Source organism: Rattus rattus, chromosome 1 (genome assembly GCF_011064425.1).
Source record: "Rattus rattus isolate New Zealand chromosome 1, Rrattus_CSIRO_v1, whole genome shotgun sequence".
In the NCBI taxonomy this organism is placed as follows: domain Eukaryota; kingdom Metazoa; phylum Chordata; class Mammalia; order Rodentia; family Muridae; genus Rattus; species Rattus rattus.
The window spans coordinates 18,751,553-18,772,667 of record NC_046154.1 but is presented as its reverse complement, the minus strand read 5'-3'; the positions used below and the strand labels follow the sequence as shown (position 1 = coordinate 18,772,667).

The 21,115-nt window shown below is 49.7% G+C and overlaps 1 protein-coding gene and 1 non-coding gene across 2 annotated transcripts in view; one reads left to right on the top strand and one right to left on the bottom strand.

The window, feature by feature from the left end:
* The window catches only part of Ubr4 (ubiquitin protein ligase E3 component n-recognin 4), a 108,080-nt gene that overhangs the window by 32,588 nt on the left and 54,377 nt on the right, over nt 1-21,115 (top strand). The window contains exons 28-51 of the mRNA XM_032895377.1: nt 237-394; nt 869-1,078; nt 2,417-2,518; nt 2,758-2,858; nt 3,091-3,289; nt 4,017-4,205; nt 4,783-4,846; nt 6,085-6,276; nt 6,782-6,852; nt 6,932-7,079; nt 7,448-7,675; nt 8,152-8,322; nt 9,512-9,694; nt 10,456-10,614; nt 10,928-11,080; nt 11,428-11,655; nt 12,750-12,907; nt 14,244-14,415; nt 14,758-14,959; nt 15,679-15,842; nt 16,307-16,523; nt 17,708-17,924; nt 19,778-19,841; nt 20,137-20,271. Of these exons, the coding sequence (XP_032751268.1) occupies nt 237-394; nt 869-1,078; nt 2,417-2,518; nt 2,758-2,858; nt 3,091-3,289; nt 4,017-4,205; nt 4,783-4,846; nt 6,085-6,276; nt 6,782-6,852; nt 6,932-7,079; nt 7,448-7,675; nt 8,152-8,322; nt 9,512-9,694; nt 10,456-10,614; nt 10,928-11,080; nt 11,428-11,655; nt 12,750-12,907; nt 14,244-14,415; nt 14,758-14,959; nt 15,679-15,842; nt 16,307-16,523; nt 17,708-17,924; nt 19,778-19,841; nt 20,137-20,271 (3,885 nt within the window). The remainder of the gene's footprint in view (nt 1-236; nt 395-868; nt 1,079-2,416; nt 2,519-2,757; nt 2,859-3,090; nt 3,290-4,016; nt 4,206-4,782; nt 4,847-6,084; nt 6,277-6,781; nt 6,853-6,931; nt 7,080-7,447; nt 7,676-8,151; nt 8,323-9,511; nt 9,695-10,455; nt 10,615-10,927; nt 11,081-11,427; nt 11,656-12,749; nt 12,908-14,243; nt 14,416-14,757; nt 14,960-15,678; nt 15,843-16,306; nt 16,524-17,707; nt 17,925-19,777; nt 19,842-20,136; nt 20,272-21,115) is intronic.
* Nucleotides 16,688-16,759, bottom strand: Trnav-aac. Its single transcript has one exon. It is a non-coding gene; the product is annotated as a tRNA-Val (tRNA).

Here is a 21,115-nt window from a genome sequence, read left to right as displayed (position 1 = left end):
CCGTTGGAGGGAGTACTGGGTATGTAACTATTAATCTGTTTGAATGAAATTTGGCTGTCTTCTCCGCTCAGCTCAGTGGCCTCAGAGGCCTGCGCACAGTGCAGTGGAGAGTACTGTTTGCAAACCTTAGTGAGGCCCTAGCTTATGGTAGATTTTTTTTAAAATTTGCATCAGTGGATTTTGCCCAGGGTTGATGGTCCGTCTGTCCATTCCACTCGGTTCTCTCTTCCTTTCAGCGCAATGCATTTGCCAATGACACCATCCCATCGGAGAGTTATATCAGCGCCGTGCAGGCTGCTCACCTGGGGACTCTGTGTGGCCAGAGTCTGCCCCTGGCAGCTTCCCTGAAACATACCCTCCTGTCCCTGGTCAGGTTGACTGGGGATCTGATTGTGTGAGTACTAGAGCCTGGAGCCCAGGCCCCTGTGTTCACGATGGTGTGCTGTCTTCTGGCTGAAGCAGTAGAGTTGAGGTGACAGTAATTTTCCTCCTAAGTGTTTGGTAGAGTCGAGGAGGGCCAACCACCAGACAGGCAGTTGGGTCACGGGAACCATGCTGCTTTGCCTTCAAAGTGGTCCAGATTCCTGACTGTTCTAGAGTTTTCAAGGATGGATTGCTTTCTCCGGTTTTAGTTTATTATGAAAGTGTCTTATTAATTTGCTATTTTAATAAATAATGCATTGTTATATGGAAATGATTTTTGCTTCTGACAGTGAAGAAGTATATGAAATGGTATGGGTATACACACATAAGAAATCACTGTCAAGGAGGGAAAAGACTAAACTAGAAGCTCTCCCCAGTCGACCAGCCTTGGCCTTGCAGCATTTCAAGAAACAAGCCCTCATTTGCTCCCGTCTCCTGGCTGTAGGTGGTCGGATGAGATGAACCCAGCACAGGTCATCCGGGCTCTGCTACCGCTCCTCTTGGAGTCAAGCACGGAGAGCGCTGCTGAGATCAGCAGTAACTCCCTGGAGCGCATCTTGGGACCTGCGGAGTCTGATGAGTTCCTGGCTCGCGTGTATGAGAAGCTGATCACAGGGTGTTACAACATTCTGGCCAACCATGCAGACCCCAGCAGGTGAGCAGGAAGAGCTGCTATAGCTGTCGGCAGGATGCACCACCCCTGCTGCCATGTTGGTGACCACAGCTCCTCGGTATGGGCTTTGAGCCCTCCTGTGCTCATGTGGAAGTGTATGAAGAGGCCCTGGGATCTGCTGTATGACTGATTCTTAGGAATAACTCACTTTTGAGAGAATGGAGTGTTAAATGTTCATATTGGGAACATTATTTGAATGAAGTGAAAAGGGTGGTGGGGTGGGGTGCACAGAGGCACGGGTGAATATCACGCTCATGTTTTGTGACTATCGAAATGGGTGGTCTGGGGAAAGTAGGCCTTTGATCTGCTTGATCAGCATTAGGCTATGCTGTGGGGATGTACAGGACTCTCCTAGGAACTGTGTGGGGAAGGCCCACGTACTGGCTACCTCCTCTCTGTTGACGACCTGCCTGCCCACCCGCCTGCCCTCTCCTTTCCTCATTTGCCCTCTCCTGATCTGTAGCCAGGCAGCTTTGAGGTTCTTGCCTCAGCCTCTGGCATGACCAGACCATATCACCATCCCTTTCTAGAAAGTACTTTTGCATGTGCTTGTCCATTGTACATTGGTGTTGTGTAGGGTCCAAGGCCCACCCTGGAAGTCTCACTTTTCATCCTCTGCTGCATCCTCTCACCTCAGCCGGGGCTCTCGGGGGAGCTGAGCTCAGGCTTTCCCTTTGGGGACCCAGCCTTTTGTCTTCAGCGCCCTTTGCTGTGACACCTCGCAGCATCTGGTAGAGGTTGGGAGTCTGAACTGTGTTCTTCACTCTTGAGTGGCAAACAGTTCACACACTGAGCACTTCTCTAGGCCCTCTTCTTTTGCTTTTCAAACGTAGGTGCTTGAAGTGGCTTCTCCCTGCAGGAGTGATTCACCCAGACTCTCCCTCCTCTGGAAACAGTCATGCGCTATCCACAGCTGATGCTTAACTTCAGCACCTTTCCTCCCTTTCTTCATTTTTATCTGTGCTTTCCATCTTTGAGACCAGGTCTGTCAGGGTCCAGGCTGGCCTGGAACTTGAGATGCTCTACTTCTGCCTCCCAATGCTGGGATTGCAGGTGTGTGAGTTCACACCTGGCCTACCTCTCTTTATTTTTCTAGGAAATAAGGTAGTAAAACAAAATTGACGTCTTACTGTTCTTGTATTAAACATTCATTGAATGTACTATGCCAGAGTTTATGTTAAACTCAGGCAAAACAAAACTAGGTGTTTGCCTCAAGGTCTAGTCGTTCTTCAGAGGCAGTCAGGAGGGCCCTGAAGGTGTGGTCTTGGTTCTTGGTGGGCTGGATGGGTGCATCCACTGAACTGTGGTCTTGGTCCTCAGTGGGCTGGATGAGTCCATCCTGGAGGAGTGTTTACAGTATCTGGAGAAGCAGCTGGAGAGCAGCCAGGCCCGGAAGGCCATGGAGGAGTTTTTCTCTGATGGGTGAGCACTGCTTCCCTTGACTCACTGAAAGTAGGGAGGGGCTAGATGTGCCGACTTAGCTGCCTCGGGACCAAGGAGGCCTGCTTGAGTGTCTGTCTCCTGGGGTGGGCTGTATTCCAAGAGCAGCTTGTGTGGGGTCCCCGAGTGACAGTTTTCCCCAGGGCTGAGACTGTGAAGCAGAAGCAGGACTTCCTAGGTGACGGTTAACATGGTTGTCTCCTTCCCCCCTCACCTTGCAGTGGGGAACTTGTGCAGATCATGATGGCCACGGCCAATGAGGACCTCTCTGCTAAATTCTGTAACCGAGTCTTGAAATTCTTCACCAAACTCTTCCAACTGAGTGAGTGGCAGCTTTTGGTAATCTTCTTACGGGGACTTTGATGTCCGGCTAATACTGTGCCTGGCTCCTGCCTGAATTTACCCAAAGCATGACAGCGCTAACAAGTGTAGAGAATCCTTCAGAGAAAGTTGGGAAAGATGCTGAAACTCTTGAGGCCTTTTCTCTTCTGGCCTTTGCCCCTTCTGTGGAGGTCCTGCCCTCCTCACTGACAGAAGCCTCTTGTTTGTTCTAGCTGAGAAGAGCCCTAACCCAAGCCTCCTTCACCTCTGTGGCTCTCTCGCCCAGCTTGCCTGTGTGGAGCCAGTACGCCTGCAGGCCTGGCTCACCCGCATGACAACATCGCCCCCAAAGGATTCTGACCAGCTGGAGGTCATTCAGGAGAACCGGCAGCTGCTACAGTTACTGACCACGTACATTGTTCGGGAAAACAGGTAGCAAGTCTGTGTGTGTCGTCTTTAAATCCCAGAACTCTACACAACAGCTGTGGCTGCCTTCCCATTGAGCATTGCACACCTGTCCCACCCGCATCCTGCACTGTGTGGTTTCTTGAGATTTCCCATGGAGAAACTTCAGAGCCGACTTGGCCTGTTACTTAACCTCACTAAATGTCTTTTGCTTGCTTGCTTTATTTATTTATTTATTTATTGACAAGGTCTCTCTGTAGCCCTGGGTGTCCTAGAACTCATTATATAGAAAAGGCTGGCCTTGAACTCACAGGGATCTCCATGCTTCTTAATGAGATTTTGTTTATATATCATTTCATTGTGGGGCGGAAGTGTTTGCCCTCTTGACTTCTGTACACCACTTATATGCTTGTTGCCTGTGGGAGCCAGAAGTGGGTGCTGGGGCCTGTGGGACAAGACTGATGGGTGGCCATGAGCTGCTACATGTGCTAGGACTCAAACCCAGGCTCTCTGGAATAGTAGCGGGTGCTCTAACTGCCGAGTCCAACATTCCCAGTGTCTCTCATCTCCCTCCTGCCCCTTTTCCCTCTTCCCACCCCTAGCCCTGCCACACACAAGTCCCCTTCCCACATTCAAATGAAGCAGGGCCCTCTGTGTGACCATGAGTTTTGAACTGACCATTTGTAGCCTGGTGTCTCATTGCTCTTAAAATTGAAAGACTATACTTAGAATACCTTTTTTTTTTTAAAACTAGCCAAGTTGGAGAAGGTGTGTGTGCTGTACTTCTGGGCACTCTGACCCCCATGGCCACAGACATGCTGGCGAATGGTGATGGGACCGGCTTCCCCGAGCTCATGGTTGTGATGGCCACTTTAGCCAGTGCCGGACAAGGAGCGGGCCACCTTCAACTTCACAATGCTGCTGTGGACTGGCTGGGCAGATGGTAAGAGGACCTCACCTGTGTTCTGAACTTAGAGGAAGGAATGAAGGAAGGAAGGTGAGTCATTACGCTTCCTTCCTTCCCAGTCAGAGTTAGCAGAACTAAAATTCCTTTGTTAAGCACTAACTATCGGTGTGGTAGTTCCTATTCTGTTTATTTCATCCTATCTGCAACCTACACACATGCTCACACATACACGCACATGTACACGCACACACACAAGCACACGCCCACACGCCCACACATATGTGTGCATTCCTTTGAGACCCTGTCTCATGAAGTTTCAAATTCAAAGTCCTTGTCTCAGCTTCCCCAGCACTGGGATTAAAGACACGTGTGTATGCCTGGCTGTCTTTATTATTTTTAGTGGAGTTTCCTATTAAGTCCTGGGAAAACAATACAGAATGCTACTGTTGGTCCTAGGACCAGACCAGTCCAAGCCATGTCAACTCCATGCTGCTTAAACAGACAGGTTCCCTTCACAGTATCACAACCTGATTGGAGGCCTGTGAAGGTGTTTCCTTCCTTTGGAGCCTCAGATGATTGTGACTTCTCTCTCTCTCTCTTTGCGTTGGGACAGCAAGAAATACCTGTCACAGAAGAATGTGGTTGAGAAACTGAATGCCAATGTAATGCATGGAAAGGTAAGGAGAGTGAGGACAGCTTAAGGGAGGGAGCCGGAGAAAGAGAGAAGTCTCTTTGCAATAGCGTCTGTGTCTCTCTGGCCTATAGAAGACAAGGCTGAGAACCTCAGCGCTTCTTTTGTCCTGGTAACGCAGACCCACTTAGGCCCTATGCAAGTCTAAGGAGGTGATGCTCTGATGAGGACTCGACAGAGCCCTTCCTAAGCACAGGGAGTCGTTGCTGCCTTGGGTCAGTGTTCTGGGAGTCACAGTGGCAGCATCATCCCCACTGCTCAGTATGCTTACAGAGCTCTAGTCTGTGCCAAGGGACTTGAGCATGGCAGAAAGTCTTTGGTCAGGCTGTTTCCTTGACTCCTCACCCAAAAGCATAGCAGGGAATAGATGGAGGGCAGGCTCTGGTCTCAAAACCCCAGTAAGTACTGACTCCTCTCTCCCTCTTTTCTACTAATTACTGTTCATTTGACACTGAGTTGTCAGTGAAGGGGCTCCTGGGAATTTAGAAATCTGAGCCTGATATTTGACTATTAGTGGTTGCTGATATTTTAATGCAACCATTTAAAATTTATTTCATTTTTAAACTTTTGTAGGGGATGGGGAACTTGAGACAGGGTCTCTATCCTGGAACTTGATATATTCAGGCTGGCCTTGAACTCAGATCCACCCACCTCTGCCTCCCGAGTGCTAGGATTAAAAGTGTGTGTGTCACCATGACTGGCTTTCTATTTGTGAAGCGTGTTTGTGTGTGTGCATGCTGTGCGCGTGCTTGAACTCAGTTAGATCCGCTGGAGCTGGAGTTACAGGCAGTTCAGGGCAACCTGGTGTGGGTACTGGCAGTGGAGCCTGGGTTCTCTGTAAGCAGCATGTGCTCGTAACTCCTGAGTGTCTCTCCAGCATCTGTATCCTGGGCTTTTGAGAGAACTACAGAACTCCCTGCTGTGGTTTGCCGGTCTCTGGCAGGAGAATGCTGAGAGACCCTTTCAAGCTGCTCTTGTCTTGAGGGGTCCCCGCTTCCCTCTGTATTCCATTCTTCAAATTTACTCAGGCTTATGCTGAAGAGTGAACAAGTCCACAGGAGTTCATTGCAGCTCTCTGAGCAGCTGTGTGCAGGTCGTAGTAGGAGCTGGGGGCTGTATGATGTGCCGTCTTCCCTCTCTGCCTTGATTCTGACCTCTGGTCTTGAATGCTGTTAGAAAGTGCCTGGCATGAGAGAACTTAAGCTTCCTCGTCTTTTCTTGCAGCATGTGATGGTCTTGGAATGCACGTGTCACATTATGTCTTACCTGGCTGACGTCACGAATGCCCTGAGCCAGAGTAATGGTCAAGGACCGAGCCATCTGTCGGTAGATGGGGAGGAGCGTGCCATTGAGGTGGATTCAGACTGGGTGGAAGAGTTAGCGGTGGAAGAGGAAGACTCCCAGGCTGAGGACTCCGTAAGTGCTAAGTAGGGAAGGGAATGGCTGTGCAGCCTGTCCATGTGCTTGAGACTGTGGTGCTCCTCTGTCCTCGGCGGGCTTGAGGGCTTGGAGTCTTGCTGCTTTCTTTCTGCTCACAAGAGTCTGCTGTTGTGCTTCCCTAGGCCTGCACAATAGGCATGGGAGCTAGTCTCCAGCTGAAGCAACTTTTCACTGAGTATGTGGCTTTTATCTCTGAAGTTACTTGTTCTGCTTTATCCCATACAAGTTTAGGGACGGATGGTGGCAGACTCTTGACAGTATTAAAGGTTTTTGTTGTCTGTCTTCCCCACCCTTTCTTGTCAACAAGACCAGAAGATGGCACTTGAAATTGTAGGAGGCTTTCAGACAGCTGGCTGTTTCAAATCAGGGCAGGTTCCCATTAGACACCGGTGTCTCCGCAGAGTGTTGGAGCAGGTGTGTTTTTATGGGACCCTGATGGAGAGGGACATGTGTGATTAAAAAGACCTATTAATCTTTGAAGGATGAAGATTCTCTTTGCAATAAGCTGTGCACTTTCACCATCACACAGAAGGAATTTATGAACCAGCATTGGTGAGTCCTTTTAAAGCGAGGATTGCTGGGCCTCCAGTGTTGTTGCATGGGACTTATTGCTGATTATTGTTGCTTGTAGGTACCACTGTCATACGTGTAAGATGGTGGATGGGGTGGGTGTGTGCACAGTGTGTGCGAAGGTGTGCCACAAGGATCATGAGATCTCCTATGCCAAGTATGGCTCCTTTTTCTGTGACTGTGGAGCCAAGGAAGATGGCAGCTGCTTGGTGAGTGATGATGGGACCTTCACAGTGTCCCATGGGCAGCTTGTTAGTAATACGGGAACATAAGGCAATCTAGAAAATCCCCACCTCAGCTCTGTGTGGCCAAGCATTACTTGTCATTGTGTGATTGGTGATGAATCCCTTTGTGGCCCGAGCTCTTCACTTGGCGCATTAAAAACAGCAGCATCCTCATCACCTCGTCAGGCCTGATGCTCTGAGAGGGCAGTGAAGATGGATGTTGAGTGAGCCCTGTGGATCTGGCTTCGGATCATGGGTGCATGTGTAGTCAGGCCCTCCTGCTTCTAATAGCTCGGCAGAATCTCACCCGAGTGTGACAGGAATGTAGGGACGCTGACGCTTTCTGTTTCTAGGCACTGGTGAAACGAACTCCTAGCAGTGGCATGAGCTCTACCATGAAGGAGTCAGCGTTTCAGAGCGAGCCTAGGGTTTCAGAGAGTCTGGTGCGCCATGCCAGCACCTCACCTGCTGACAAGGCCAAGGTCACCATCAGTGATGGAAAGGTTGCTGATGAAGAGAAGCCCAAGAAGAGCAGCCTGTGCCGCACAGTTGAGGGGTGCCGTGAGGAGCTGCAGAATCAGGTGGGGCTTCCGGATGGGCACTGGAGCGCAGGACAGTCCAGCAGGTCTGACCAGTGCTCTGTGAGCTTTCCCTGGTAGCCTGGTTGTTTTCCCTTCATAGTCATGCAGTATACATGCAGGTAGCATGTGTTGCCCATCTCTAGGAGGGATTTAGAGCTAGTGGGAGTGATATTCTGGAACATACTTCCTTGGCCAGAAGTTCTTATCTAGGCCCAGAATGCAGAACCCATTGAGTGATTGTGTTTTCTCTTTCCCCGTTCTGTGTGCATAGGAGAAAGCACCTTGAATGACTTAGGTGTCTGTGGACCTCGACTTAGAAATAGTCCTCTTACTCACTGTCATCAGAGCTAGGATTCTAGAGAGGGGACTGTGTCCTACTCTAGACAATGGCTGTCAAGATTGTTGCATGTGATCCATGATTTTTTTCTTTTGTATTTTTATTTTTTTTTTCATTTGTGTATTTCGATTTCTCTCAGGCCAATTTCTCCTTCGCTCCTCTCGTGTTAGACATGCTCAATTTCCTCATGGATGCCATTCAGACCAACTTTCAGCAGGCTTCCGCCGTGGGGAGCAGCAGCCGGGCACAGCAGGCCCTCAGTGAACTGCACACAGTGGACAAGGTTGTGGAGATGACAGACCAGCTGATGGTGAGATGTCAGGGTTGTGAGGTCTAGTAACTGTGTCATGACAACCTGTGTGTCATGGCGCCCCAGTATTTGTCACAGCAGCTGAGGAAGAGACTTAAGAGTGAGTGGGTCCTAGGCCATGCAGAGCCTACAATCTGTGGTCAACAGCCTTCCTCAGCTATACTTTGAGCAGTGTAGTAATCCACAGATGAGGTGTGTCTGACAAGAACTCAGGTGTTTAGGGAGCAAGTTTTCTTTTTATTAAAGCATGTGGATGCGTTAAACCTTCTAGGATGTTAGGGGGTCCATTTTGTGGGCACTATAACTGAAAGTTTTAAAATAAAACCAGAAGCCTCTTGCTTGTGTCTTTCCTGAGGCTCAGTAGCTTGCAGATAGCTTTATCCTTTGTTGACTTCCAGCCTGTCAGTCCTGTGACTTAGGGCTGGTCGTCCAGCTTTGCACCTCGGACTCCTGAGCTGCAGGGATAAATAAGTGAGTTTGCCTGTGAGTTGTACTCAGTGCTGAGTCTTACTGGAAACCTGCAAGGAGCACTACCTGGCTGTGTGTGGGCTGACGGTAAAGACGCTGCAGGACCGACTCCCCGAGTGGACAGACACCCAGAGCAGGGCGCTTAATATTTTAAATACTGACATCAAAATTAAAGATGGAGTTGGTGGCCCACTAAGTTGCCAAGTTTACTTTTGCCAGGTGCATGCGTGTCATTACCATTGTTTATAAGTGAAAACACTAACGTTTGAAAACAGCCAGTGCCTAACTTACTCTCATGGTAACTTGACCCTACTGTTGGAGCCAGGCTGAAGCAGTAGACTTTAATCAGCTGAGGACAGTGGACTGCGGGCTGAAGTTCATCACTTGTCCATTTTGAGTTCAGGCTGGCCTGAACTCATTATATAGACCAGGCTAGCCTGGTACTCACAGACATCCATCTGCCTCTGCCTCCCAAGTGCTGGGATTAAAGGCTTCTGCCACCACGCCCTCTACTTTACCTTTGTTAGTAATTTTATTATTTAAGAATTATGTGCATGCATATCGTTTATTTTGATCAGATTCACCAGATTTAATTTTGACCCCGCCCACCAGATTTAAAGCTGCTGAACGACTAAGGGGTGCACTGCCATTCTGGTGACAGTGGATAAGTCCACTCAGTCTTGCCTTCTCCAATACTTTTTCTGCTTCTCCCTTCTGCTAGGTTCCCACCTTAGGCTCACAGGAAGGTGCCTTTGAGAATGTTCGGATGAATTACAGCGGAGACCAGGGCCAGACTATACGGCAGCTGATCAGTGCCCACGTGCTCAGGCGGGTGGCTATGTGTGTGCTTTCTTCCCCCCATGGGCGCCGCCAACATTTGGCTGTTAGCCACGAGAAGGGCAAGGTAGGTCCCATGATTCCTTCCTGTTCATTTTAGGATCTGACTGTGTTCAGCTTGGCCCTCTGAGAGGAAGCATCCACTGCTTTGTTCCTGAGAGTGCTTTCAAGACTGATCTCATTAAACCTTTTGGCTTGGACCAGAGTCTCTTCGTTATCCCTAGAACTGAGATGACTTGGAAAGGCTCTGGGAAAGGCGATGATTGGCTGGTGTTCAGGAAAACTTAGTTCCCATTCCTGCCCATTTTTGGATGCAGAAAGGGTCAAGCTGAAAGGCAAAAGTCTTAAGAAGTCAGTGTTTCTTGTTTAGAAATCCCTGCTCTTCAGGGACTCAGATGCTCAGTTGCAGAATGCTAGGTTTCTTTTCTCTGTTCTTGCCTCTTGTCAGGGCTGCTGTCTTACCTTAACTGCCAGTATGGACAGTCCTTAAAGCAGCTGATCCAGGAAGTGCTTTATGGGACACTTGAGGGCAATGGTGTATAGGGATTGAATTAAGTATGTTATGAGAAGATTCTGCACAGAACAGTTGGTTTCATTACTTGGCTTGTTTTGCCCTCTTTGATAGAAAGAGGTGAATGAATGACCTTCCATGACTTTCTTTTGGGGAGAAGTAGAGGCTGAACTTCATCTACAAGTTTTCTAAGAGACTAAATCCACAAAACAAGGCAGTGACTTACACCCCTCCCAAGGGAGCTTCCTTAACTGCCTGCTCTAGACTTGAGGGCCTGGTCTGGGCCTGGGCCTCAGCAGGTGGCGCTTCCTTTGTAGATCACGGTGCTGCAGCTCTCAGCGCTCCTGAAGCAAGCAGATTCCAGTAAGAGGAAGTTGACTCTAACCCGCTTGGCTTCTGCTCCAGTTCCCTTCACAGTGCTGAGTCTTACTGGAAACCCCTGCAAGGAGGACTACCTGGCAGTGTGTGGGCTGAAGGTAAAGACGCTGCAGGACCGACTCCCCGAGCTGTGAGCTCTGGCCAAGTCTTCCCTGGCCTCAGCTTCACCTTCTCTTCACTCATAGCTGAAGGCATGAAAGTTAATAGGATGTAGATGTCTTTCTCTGAGCTCACGCCATGTCTTCTCATTGCTCTGATCTTTTTGTGTTCTGGAGACCTGAGTATCTAGGCAGTCTGAATGCAAACTGGAGGCCAGGAGTGTTCGGAAAAAGGGACATGTGGGAGCTCAGAATGAAGGAGCTCACTGTATCCGTCTCAATTTAACCCTTCTGTTCTTGAACCTATGCCCAGGACTGCCACGTGCTCACCTTCAGTAGCTCGGGCTCTGTCTCCGATCACTTAGTGTTACATCCCCAGTTGGCAACAGGGAACTTCATCATCAAAGCTGTGTGGCTCCCTGGCTCTCAGACTGAGCTAGCCATTGTTACTGCAGACTTCGTCAAGGTGAGGGATGCTGGTTTGCTTTCATTCTTTCTTGAACACTTGACTTAAAAACCAGAATCTGTTATGTTCCTGAGTAGGTTGACAGCACGTGTTTGTAGGAATTGGGTCTGTACACATTTGTGACTACTTGTTATAAATTTGTGTATCTTTTCCTGTTCACTCCCTGAAGAATTTGGAAAACAGTTGTTTTTATGTGCACTGTAATGCTTAAGGCCTTACTAGTGGGGCTCGTTGACCAGAGGGTGAATGCCCACCAGCCTGAGGTTGTAGCGGTTAGAATTCCCTGGCATGTGTTGGGGGTGGGACTGAAACAGATCGCCCTTCTTCCCCCTCCTGTCACCCTGCAGATTTACGACCTGTCTGTTGATGCCTTGAGCCCCACCTTCTACTTCCTCCTGCCAAGCTCAAAGATAAGGGATGTCACCTTCCTTTTCAACGAGGAAGGCAAGAACATCATTGTCATCATGTCCTCTGCTGGGTACATGTACACACAGCTCATGGAGGAGGCCAGCAGTGCCCAGCAGGGCCCCTTCTATGTCACTAATGTGCTGGAAATAAATCACGAGGATCTGAAGGTTAGAGTCACTTTCTTCTGTTCTGTGTTCACTATGTTGAGAAACTCCTCTGTTGTCCCTTTCGGTTTCCTTACCCTTCCTTGTATGTGCACGAATGCATATGCACTTCACTTCTTTTTACTTCATGGCAAAACTAAACCACTAAGGCAATTGGGCTGTAAAATCCTTGCTTCTCAGCTTCTGTCACCAGAGTTAATATGTCTCAGTATTATGTTATGTGTATGGTGTTTGCTTGCATGTACGCTTGTGCGCTGTGCACATGAATCCAGCACGGGAGGCCAGAAGAGAGGATCAGATCTTCTGGAATAGGAGTTACAGATGGTCAGGACTCACCATGCAGTCTGGGAATTGAACCCAGGTCCACGAAATGTCACTCTAGCTCAAAAAAACTATCTAATAATAGCCACCATGACCAGTTTTGGCCGGTGCACAAAAGGGAGCCAGCCCTGAGCAAAAATCCCCATTAGTTTATGTACTTTGATACCCCAAGTTACCCGAGCAATTAAACATGCTTTACAGAGACATAAATTCCAAGGCTTGCTTGTTTGCACAAATGAGATTTGCAGCATAGGATATTGTCAATTTTCCTGAGACAGATCAGGGCTGCTTTTCCCAGGTGGCTGTTCACCAGGGTCATCCTGCCTACCTGGCAGAGTTGTATTCTTCCTGGGAGAGGCATGTGTTTTAGTTAGTGATTTTAGCCACGATTTTCTTCTCTAAACTGCCCATCAGAGCCATCTTCCTTAAGCTAAAATTTAATTTGGTATAGCATAGTATTTTGCAAGCACGTTTATTGGTCAGTCTTCTTTTTTAAAGGAAGAAGGAAGTCTTACTTTCCTTTTTCTTTCTTTTTTTTTTTCTCGGAGCTGGGGACCGAACCCAGGGCCTTGTGCTTGCTAGGCAAGCACTCTACCACTGAGCTAAATCCCCAACCCTTGGTCAGTCCTCTATAACATCTGTGTATCATGCTCACTTGTCATCGTGAGGCCCACTCATAGGGGTCTCATGCCTGGTGATGGGTTAAAGTTCTGCCCCAGGAGCTGGGTTCCAGCCAGTAAGTGAAGTCCTGCACATGTGTGTCTTTGTTCCTACAGGACAGTAACAGCCAGGTGGCAGGTGGTGGCGTGTCTGTGTACTATTCACACGTGTTGCAGATGCTTTTCTTCAGCTACAGTCAGGGCAAGTCCTTTGCAGCCACCGTCAGCAGGAGCACTCTGGAGGTGTTGCAGCTCTTCCCCATCAACATCAAAAGGTGAGAGCAATCCAGTGTGCTGGCCTCCCACATGCTCTTGTTCAGTGTGGCTTTCTGCCTTCCGTTCTCCTCCGACCCCTTTCCTCTCCACTACTGCTTCCTGTTCTGCTTGTACACACCAACTTCCATCTTTAAAGACAAATAGCCGCCATAGTTGGAAGGCCTGCCTGCCTGTTTGTTCTTTACCATGGAGACCCCAGCCCCTAGGCACTAGCACAGGGGTTTGCTTTACACAGAGAGGAAACCTGTAGGCAAGGTTTTAGCCATGACCAAGTTTGAAGGAGGAGACAGTGTGGCTGAGCACTCACCCTGTCCTTTCAGTTCGCCTCCTTAGAAGCTCACACACCCTCTCCCCATCAGTAACCAGGACATGGCATCGGTCCTGGTAGGGTGGCTAGAATTGGGGCAAGTAAGTACATTCGTCAGTTTTCCTGATGCTAGAGTTGGGAAGAAGAGGTTCAGAGACTCTCCTATCCCTTAGCTGCGACCGAAGAGCTATTTTAGATCTGTAGAATTAACTTGATTTTGAAGGATGTCAAATGGACAGGAGAATCGCATAGGGCACCATGCCTTTCACCTTACGCAGCTCTGTGACCTTGTGTAGTTGATGGACTTGAAAGGTCACTGATTCCTAGCAGCAAAGATTCAGTGAGTTCTCTTGGGGGACACACATAGCAGTGATGGGAGCATGCACCTGACTCTTAGGATACTAACCCATGGCACATCTGAACTTAGCCAGGGGTTCTGTTTGGAGTGACATCAAAAACATCTCCATGTGGGAGCTTCAGTGTGTCCCACAACACCGCCTTTAGTCCTTACATCTTGCAATGTTCGTTACAATGAGTCACTGATCTGCCTCTTGAGCTCTCTGGCTTCTACACTACTAGTACTGGATCCTCACTGGGCCTCCTCTCAGATATCCTGTTGTCATGTGTCATGGAGGTCCTGCAGCTTCTGATCTGCAGGACCAGCCCCTTCATGCACGCTAGCAATTCATCGGTGGGGTAGATGCTGGGGTGGACTGACTCAGAGCCCTGGATCTGGGTCTGGGTTGGTCAGACTGTCAGCTCTTGTGCACCCTCACCTCAAGGACCAGTTCACTAGCAGTGCCCCAGGCTAGCTCACCCTGCAGGAGGCAGGGCCAGCTCTCTTGCTTTCTCGTCCTGGGGTGATTCCAGCTCTACTGGTCTGCCCAGGTGAAGGCAGGAGGAGGATTGGAGTTGGAGGGGAGGGCTTCTGTCCCTTGCTCTTGCCCCTGTGACCGGCTCTGCTGTGTTAGGACACGTTTCTTAAGGACAACAGGGATTGACGCCGTATCCACTTTTGGTGTCTGCAGCTCCAATGGTGGCAGTAAGACTTCTCCCGCCCTTTGCCAGTGGTCTGAGGTGATGAACCACCCTGGCTTGGTGTGTTGTGTTCAGCAAACTACTGGCGTGCCTCTGGTAGTCATGGTGAAACCAGACACTTTCCTCATCCAGGAGATTAAGACTCTTCCCGCCAAAGCAAAGGTCAGTACCCTCTTCCCAGGGCTCCTAACCTAAGAATCTGGGCCATCTCTTGGCAGTTGGAAAAGATTTTTTCCATCTCTGTATGGTGGTACAAGTCCATAATTCTAGCCTAGGGAGGCTGGAGCAGGAGGCTTAAGAGTTTGGAGGCCAGCCCAAGCTCCATGTTGAGCCCCACTTCAAGAAACAAACAGGTGAAAACTGTCTCTGTCTTTCCAGCTGCCGCCTTTGCTGTCCTTAGTACATGGGCCCTCTGTAGAGCCTGAGTTTTTACACCTTCCTCTGTGGCTCCTGAGCCACACGGGTGAGAACTGATCCCCCACCATCTTTGTCCTCTCCTCCTAGATCCAGGACATGGTTGCTATTAGGCACACTGCCTGTAACGAGCAGCAGCGCACCACCATGATCCTGCTGTGTGAGGATGGCAGCCTGCGAATTTATATGGCCAATGTGGAGAACACCTCTTACTGGCTCCAGCCATCTCTGCAGCCCAGCAGCGTCATCAGCATCATGAAGCCTGTGCGAAAGCGCAAAACAGCTACAATCAGTAAGGCCCCTCCAAACCCAATGGGCATGGGCTCAGCAGTCTCTTAGACAGCCACAGAGTAGGCCCTGTGCCGGTTAGAAGAACTGGCTTTCCTGCGTTTGTATTGGTGAGGTCAGAGGTCAGTCCCAGCTAGTCTTCTGAAACAGGTCCACGTGGCAACCACTGTTGGCTGCCCAGTTTGAGCCAGCAGTTCTTGGTGTCCCACAGGTCCGAATGTTGTCCTCAGCTTTAGCTTTTCTTTGGGGTTAGCAAAGGTGCTTTTGATCTAGCTGAGGGTTAAACAGTTTCCGGCAGAACAGTGTGGCCATCAAAGGTTTTACTGTGGCTGGGAGAGGACTCTTTGAAGAAGAGGAAGCATGACTTTTCGGAATGGTTCTGGCTAAGTTAAGTACATTGCAGGCACCATCACTTTTCCTTAACTTTGTCCTAGAGTTTCTGTGTTTGAGATGATGATGTAGCTTATCGACCATAAAGAAAGAGGTTCTGTTATGTTGTAAACTGTGCAGCCCACACTGAAAGCAGGTTTTATATAGTGGGTCATTTGGTTGGGAGTGACCAGCGAGAAAGCTGACCTCGAGCGGTCATCGTGATGGATGATGATGGAAGCCCGTTTGGTTAGAGCAGAGTGTGTGAGCAAGGGCTTAGTCTTCGGCTTTAGAGTGAGCCGAAGCGCTGAGAGTATACTTAATGCTCTCTGGCCATCTGTACTGTCCCCACAGCAGCCCGCACATCCAGCCAGGTGACCTTCCCCATTGACTTCTTTGAACACAACCAGCAGCTAACGGATGTGGAGTTTGGTGGTAATGACCTCCTGCAAGTCTACAATGCGCAGCAGATAAAGCACAGGCTCAACTCCACTGGCATGTATGTGGCGAACACCAAGGTGAGCAGCTGGGTGTGGGGCTGGCTCACTGTGTGTGGGAGGCAGTGTTGAACACATGGTGCCTGTCTCTTCAGTAGGAGGGTTGAACCCAGGGCCTTGCACATGCCACCAAGGATTCCCAACCTTGAGAGGTCGGGCTGGCTCCACATTTTCCTTTAGAATCAGACATAGAATATGTACTGGAAAGTGCTCGCTTCTGGTCAAATGAATAAATCAACTTGCCTTCATACGCTGAAGGTTTGAGTCCTCCAGGCTAAATTCCTACCATTGTTAGAAGGGCTACTGAGTAGGGCACCGTCTGACAGTTTCAAGTTTGGGGGAGGAGCCTGGCACTCTCCTTCTCATATCTGTGGTGACATGATTAGGATGGAGTTCAGAGAAATTAGGTCTTACCCAGGTAACCATTGAGGGGATGTGGGAGGAAGGACCCTGGAGATTTTTCTGACTGTGCTCCTTTCCTACAGCCTGGAGGCTTCACCATGGAGATCAGTAACAACAGCAGCACCATGGTGATGACAGGCATGCGGATCCAGATTGGCACGCAGGCAATCGAGCGGGCACCATCCTACATCGAGATCTTTGGCAGAACCATGCAGCTTAACCTGAGCCGCTCCCGCTGGTTTGACTTCCCCTTCACCAGAGAGGAAGCCCTGCAGGCTGACCGGAAGCTGAACCTCTTCAGTGAGTCAGCCAACCAGGACAGGCTGGAGCCTTCCTGGACTAGAACAGATGAGCACTAGGTGTCCCTCCACTGCTAGGGAGGGATTCCCTGTAGGACCTAGTTGCCCTTTCTTGGAGGTGTACGAGGTGGGGTGCCAGGAAAGGAGACTGCTTGGTTTCCTTTCTGATGGTACTGGGAATTGAACCCAGGCCTTTTTGAATGTTAGGCAAATGCTCTACCACTAAGCTATATCACCAGCCATCTTTTAGCTTTTTTTTATTTTGAAACAGGGTCTCCCATTCTATAAGCCAACGGGGGCGTGGGAGGGGGTTCCTGCCTTAGCCTCCTGAGTATCTGGGATTACAGGTCAGTGCCATTAGGCCTATTAAGAAGAATAGGTGTGTTGGTAGAGAGAGGCAGACACAGGTAGCTCTTCTCTTTGGTGTTGCCTTAGCCTCGTTGATGGAATTCTTCCATGTCAGAGGAGGCAAGACTAACTGATGAAACCTGGAGGCATATGCCCTATCAACTGAGCCATATCCCTGGCTCAGAGCTTTTCGCATTTTATTCATTCATTCATTTATAGACAGTGTCTTGTGTAATCCCATGCTGTCCTTGAACTCATTATATAGCTGAGGGTGACCTCGAACTTCTGATCTTCCCGCCTCTGCTTCCCGAGTTCTGGAATTAGAGGCATGTGTCACAATGCCAGTTTATGTGGTGTTGGGGTGGAACCCAGCCAGCACTCCACTAAGTGAGCTGAATCACTGGCTCTGGGCTTTCTTCACATGTTGCTGAGCCTGTGTGCTCTTTGTCAATCACTGGCCGCTTAGCTGAAGTCCTTTCTACTAGGAATAGTTGCTGTTTGTATGGATGGTGATGACCTGTACCCCAAACAGAGAAAGTGCTCAGAGCTCATTGGGAATCAGCAGATGAGCGATGGACCACAAGTGAGCTACACAGGATCCTCACAGTGATGGTTAGGGTCTCCCAAGTAGGAGACGCCGGGCTGTGGTCCATCCAGCTGTCCTGTGTGTTCAGCAGTGGCCGTATGTGCCGCAAGTGTCTTAGCAGACATGGCTTCCAGAGTCTATGAGGCGGACAGGGTTTGCACCTGTACCTGATTGCTCTGTGCCTGGCCTGGGAAGGGTTCTGTGAACTCTTAGTAAATACGCTTCCTAAAGGCTTCTCTTGCTTATTTCAGTCGGTGCCTCTGTGGATCCAGCTGGCGTCACCATGATAGATGCTGTAAAAATTTATGGCAAGACTAAAGAGCAGTTTGGCTGGCCTGATGAGCCCCCAGAAGACTTCCCTTCTGCCTCTGTTAGCAGCGTCTGCCCTCCTAACCTGAACCAGAGCAACGGCACTGGAGACAGTGACTCAGCTGCTCCAGCTACAACCAGTGGCACTGTCCTGGAGAGGTACCAGTGTTGGCAGGGCTTGGTTCTTAATTGGTTTGCACTGACTGCAGAGCCTCCTCTGTCTTGAGTCTCCCAAGCTAGTCTGTGATTGTCAGATTCTCAGTCCCTGGAACATTCAGTTTCTCCCTAATATACACACAGAGCCTGGGAAGTGGGTTCAGAAGTGTCTGATGCTGGATCTCTGTCCAGGCAGAAGCTTGGTCATTTACTTAACATTTGGAATAGCCACAGGCTGTGGTCTAGAAAGTGCCTACACCCATGCTCTAGATTAGGATCCAGACTGAAACAACAGCAATCATCCTCCCTCTGTGCCAGTTGCATCATCTTCTCGTCTTTCTCTGTGGAAGTTGCTACTCTGTGGTAGTGACACTGCCAGCAAGAGAGGCTGCTGCAGCGTCTTGCAGGGAAAGTGCAGTGTCCTTAGACCTCCCTACGGTGGCATTCGGAAGCACGTGCTTGGCTTCTTTGTGCTAGCTGGCTGCTGGTTTGCCATGGTAGATGAAGCAGGTCCTGATGTAAGAGTGAGCTTCTTACATTGTAAGCCCTTGAGGCAGCCATGCTTGGAGTCACTGCACCCCACCAGCAAGCAGCCTCCCCATTTCTGCCTTTCTCCCTACCCCGTTCATATATCGTTTGCTTAGGATGTGTTTCTAGGTTTCTCTGAGCTTCACATTTTTTTCCTTTTTTTTTCCCTTTGCTTCTCCCCCAAGTTCTGAAACTGAGTCCCTAACCAAGCTGGATCGGTTAGTATGCCCTGTTTCTTTTCTCTGCACGAGTGCGTGTGTGTCAGAGAGCAGCGTCCGCATTGTGGCTTTGCGCTGATTCGCTTCTGTTCCAAGTCCTGCTACTTTCTGTTCTGGTCATTGCATGGCTGCAGAGCTCTCCATGTGTAAACCAGAGCCTACCCCGGACTGTGAGCGCACCCTTCGTGTTGGCCACATCAGCCTCTTGGCTCTGCCTTCCTTAATCTATCCTTGCTGCACATTTTGTACAACGGATGTGAAGGGATGGGGTAGAGGGGCAAAATCCCCCTGCCAGTTCATAAGCCCCTGGAGCCTGTCCACTTCCCTTTTTCCTAACTCCTCCTCCATCTTCCCTTGGTGCCTTCCTTTCCTCCTGCCCCTTCTCACTCTCGCTACTTTCTTGGTGCTTTCCTTCCCTGTCCAGACCCCCAGCTATCAGGATGCCACTTAAATTCACAGCAGTAAGCCCAGAGCATGTTATCTGATAGATAATGTTTAATGACTAGACTTCCAGCTTCTTCCCTAATGGAGAAGTTCCGTGTTCTAAATGTGCTTTGTACTATCCTTTGAATGTTCCAGTGGCATGCATCTAGAAATAGTTTGTTTGCTCCGGTACTTAGAGCCCATAGGGAATGCATTCTGTGTGCATTTTCCTGGCTTTCTAAGCAGAAGCCTAACCTTACCATGGCCAATGTAAACAGATGGCTTTAACTTCTCCCTTGTGCCTCCCTTTGCCCACTGATCTCTGAGCACCTGAGCTTCGGGCACTGCTGCATCAAGACTTAAGCCCACCTCAGGATCCCTGCCACAGGCAGCAGAAGGAAGCACATTTATCCTCTTTGAGGAAGAAAAGCCCTGCCCGCCGTCTTTGAGTGGCGGATTATGAACATGGCCTCAGGTTGATCTCCGAGCAGGAGCCAGGTTTCTTCTGGCCTGTGACACAGGCAGTGATATGCACGGCGCCTGTGGCAGGTCTTCTTCTGCTTTGATTTTTATATTTGGCATTCATTCAGTAGCTGTCCCCAAGGTCCTCACAGCTCCAGCTTGCCGGGCTGACACGAGGCAGAGAGGACAGTGCTTGTACTCAAGCCAGGCTTTCTGTCTCCCCAGGCTGGTTGTGAGTTCTTTGGAAGCCCTGGAAAGCTGCTTTGCTGTCGGCCCAATCATTGAGAAGGCAAGTTATTTCTTCAAAGCGCACGGGAGCTTTCTGAAGAGGCAGGAAGTAGGGTTGTTGACTGAGGCCTGCTGCCTTGCAGCTGAAGAATTCTGACGGCACAGCCTTGATGTGCGGAGCATCCCTGAGCTGCTACAGCTGTGTTGTAGGAGGGTTAAAGTTTAGAAATCTTCTTTTCTGCTCTTTGTAGTCAGTGGTGGGTCACCTAGCTCGGCTGGCCTGGAAGGCAGGAGGGAAGGGCAGATAGAGAGCATCCTGTGGTGCCGAGTGATAACCCTGCTGTCTTTCATATCAGGAGAGAAACAAGCACGCAGCCCAGGAGCTGGCCACTTTGTTGCTCTCCCTACCAGCGCCTGCCAGCGTCCAACAGCAATCAAAGAGCCTCCTGGCCAGCCTGCACAGCAGTCGCTCGGCCTACCACAGCCACAAGGTAACCGCTTCCTCTCTGGGAGACTGAGTGATGGGGAATCGAATAAGTTGGCTCTCCATTTATAAAGTCAGGGCCTAGTAGAGTAAGCAGGAGGAAAGCTCACTGAGATTAGAGTCCCTGGGTTCTCTTTTTTTCTTTTTTTTTCGGAGCTGGGGACCGAACCCGGGGCCTTGTGCTTGCTAGGCAAGCACTCTACCACTGAGCTAAATCCCCGACCCTGTCCCTGGGTTCTCTTAAGAGATGTATAGATGCTACCCTGGACTGAGAAAGCCACCTAGTGGGCCACCGGCATGCTGCTTTATTTTTCTGGCCCTTTTAGGACCAGTAAGTTTTAAAAAGGAGAGTGAGTGTGGGCAGCTGGTTCTTGTACAAAGGTCAGGATTGTGCCATAGGTGGTTAATGGGCTGGTGCTCCGAGCCCTCAGCTCTGGCCTGGGGCAGCAGGCCTACAAGTGTGGTAGGTAGTTGTAAAATAGGGGTTATGGCTGGGCCTAGAGGTTCTCCTATAAAGCCAGTATCTGCAGAAGAAGGTAAGCTGGGCCACATGGCACCATGGGAAACATGGCAGCCCACACTAGTAGGAGGGAAGGTGCTGGGGGCACTGCCAAGCCCATCTTTTGCGCCCCTGTCTCTTAATAGCAAGGAATGAGTTCGACTTGCCAAGGAAAGGTTGTTTTTGAAGCATTATCCCTGGTGAAGGCCCCGCTGAGGGATGGATGAGTCTGCCAGGGGAAGCGATTGGCTACTGCGGTTGTGTTGGCTGAGTGGATGCCAGCTTCCTGTTAGACTGTGAGACTGTGATGTTGCTGGTGATTTTAAAGACTGTTCATTTTCTATCAGTTAAG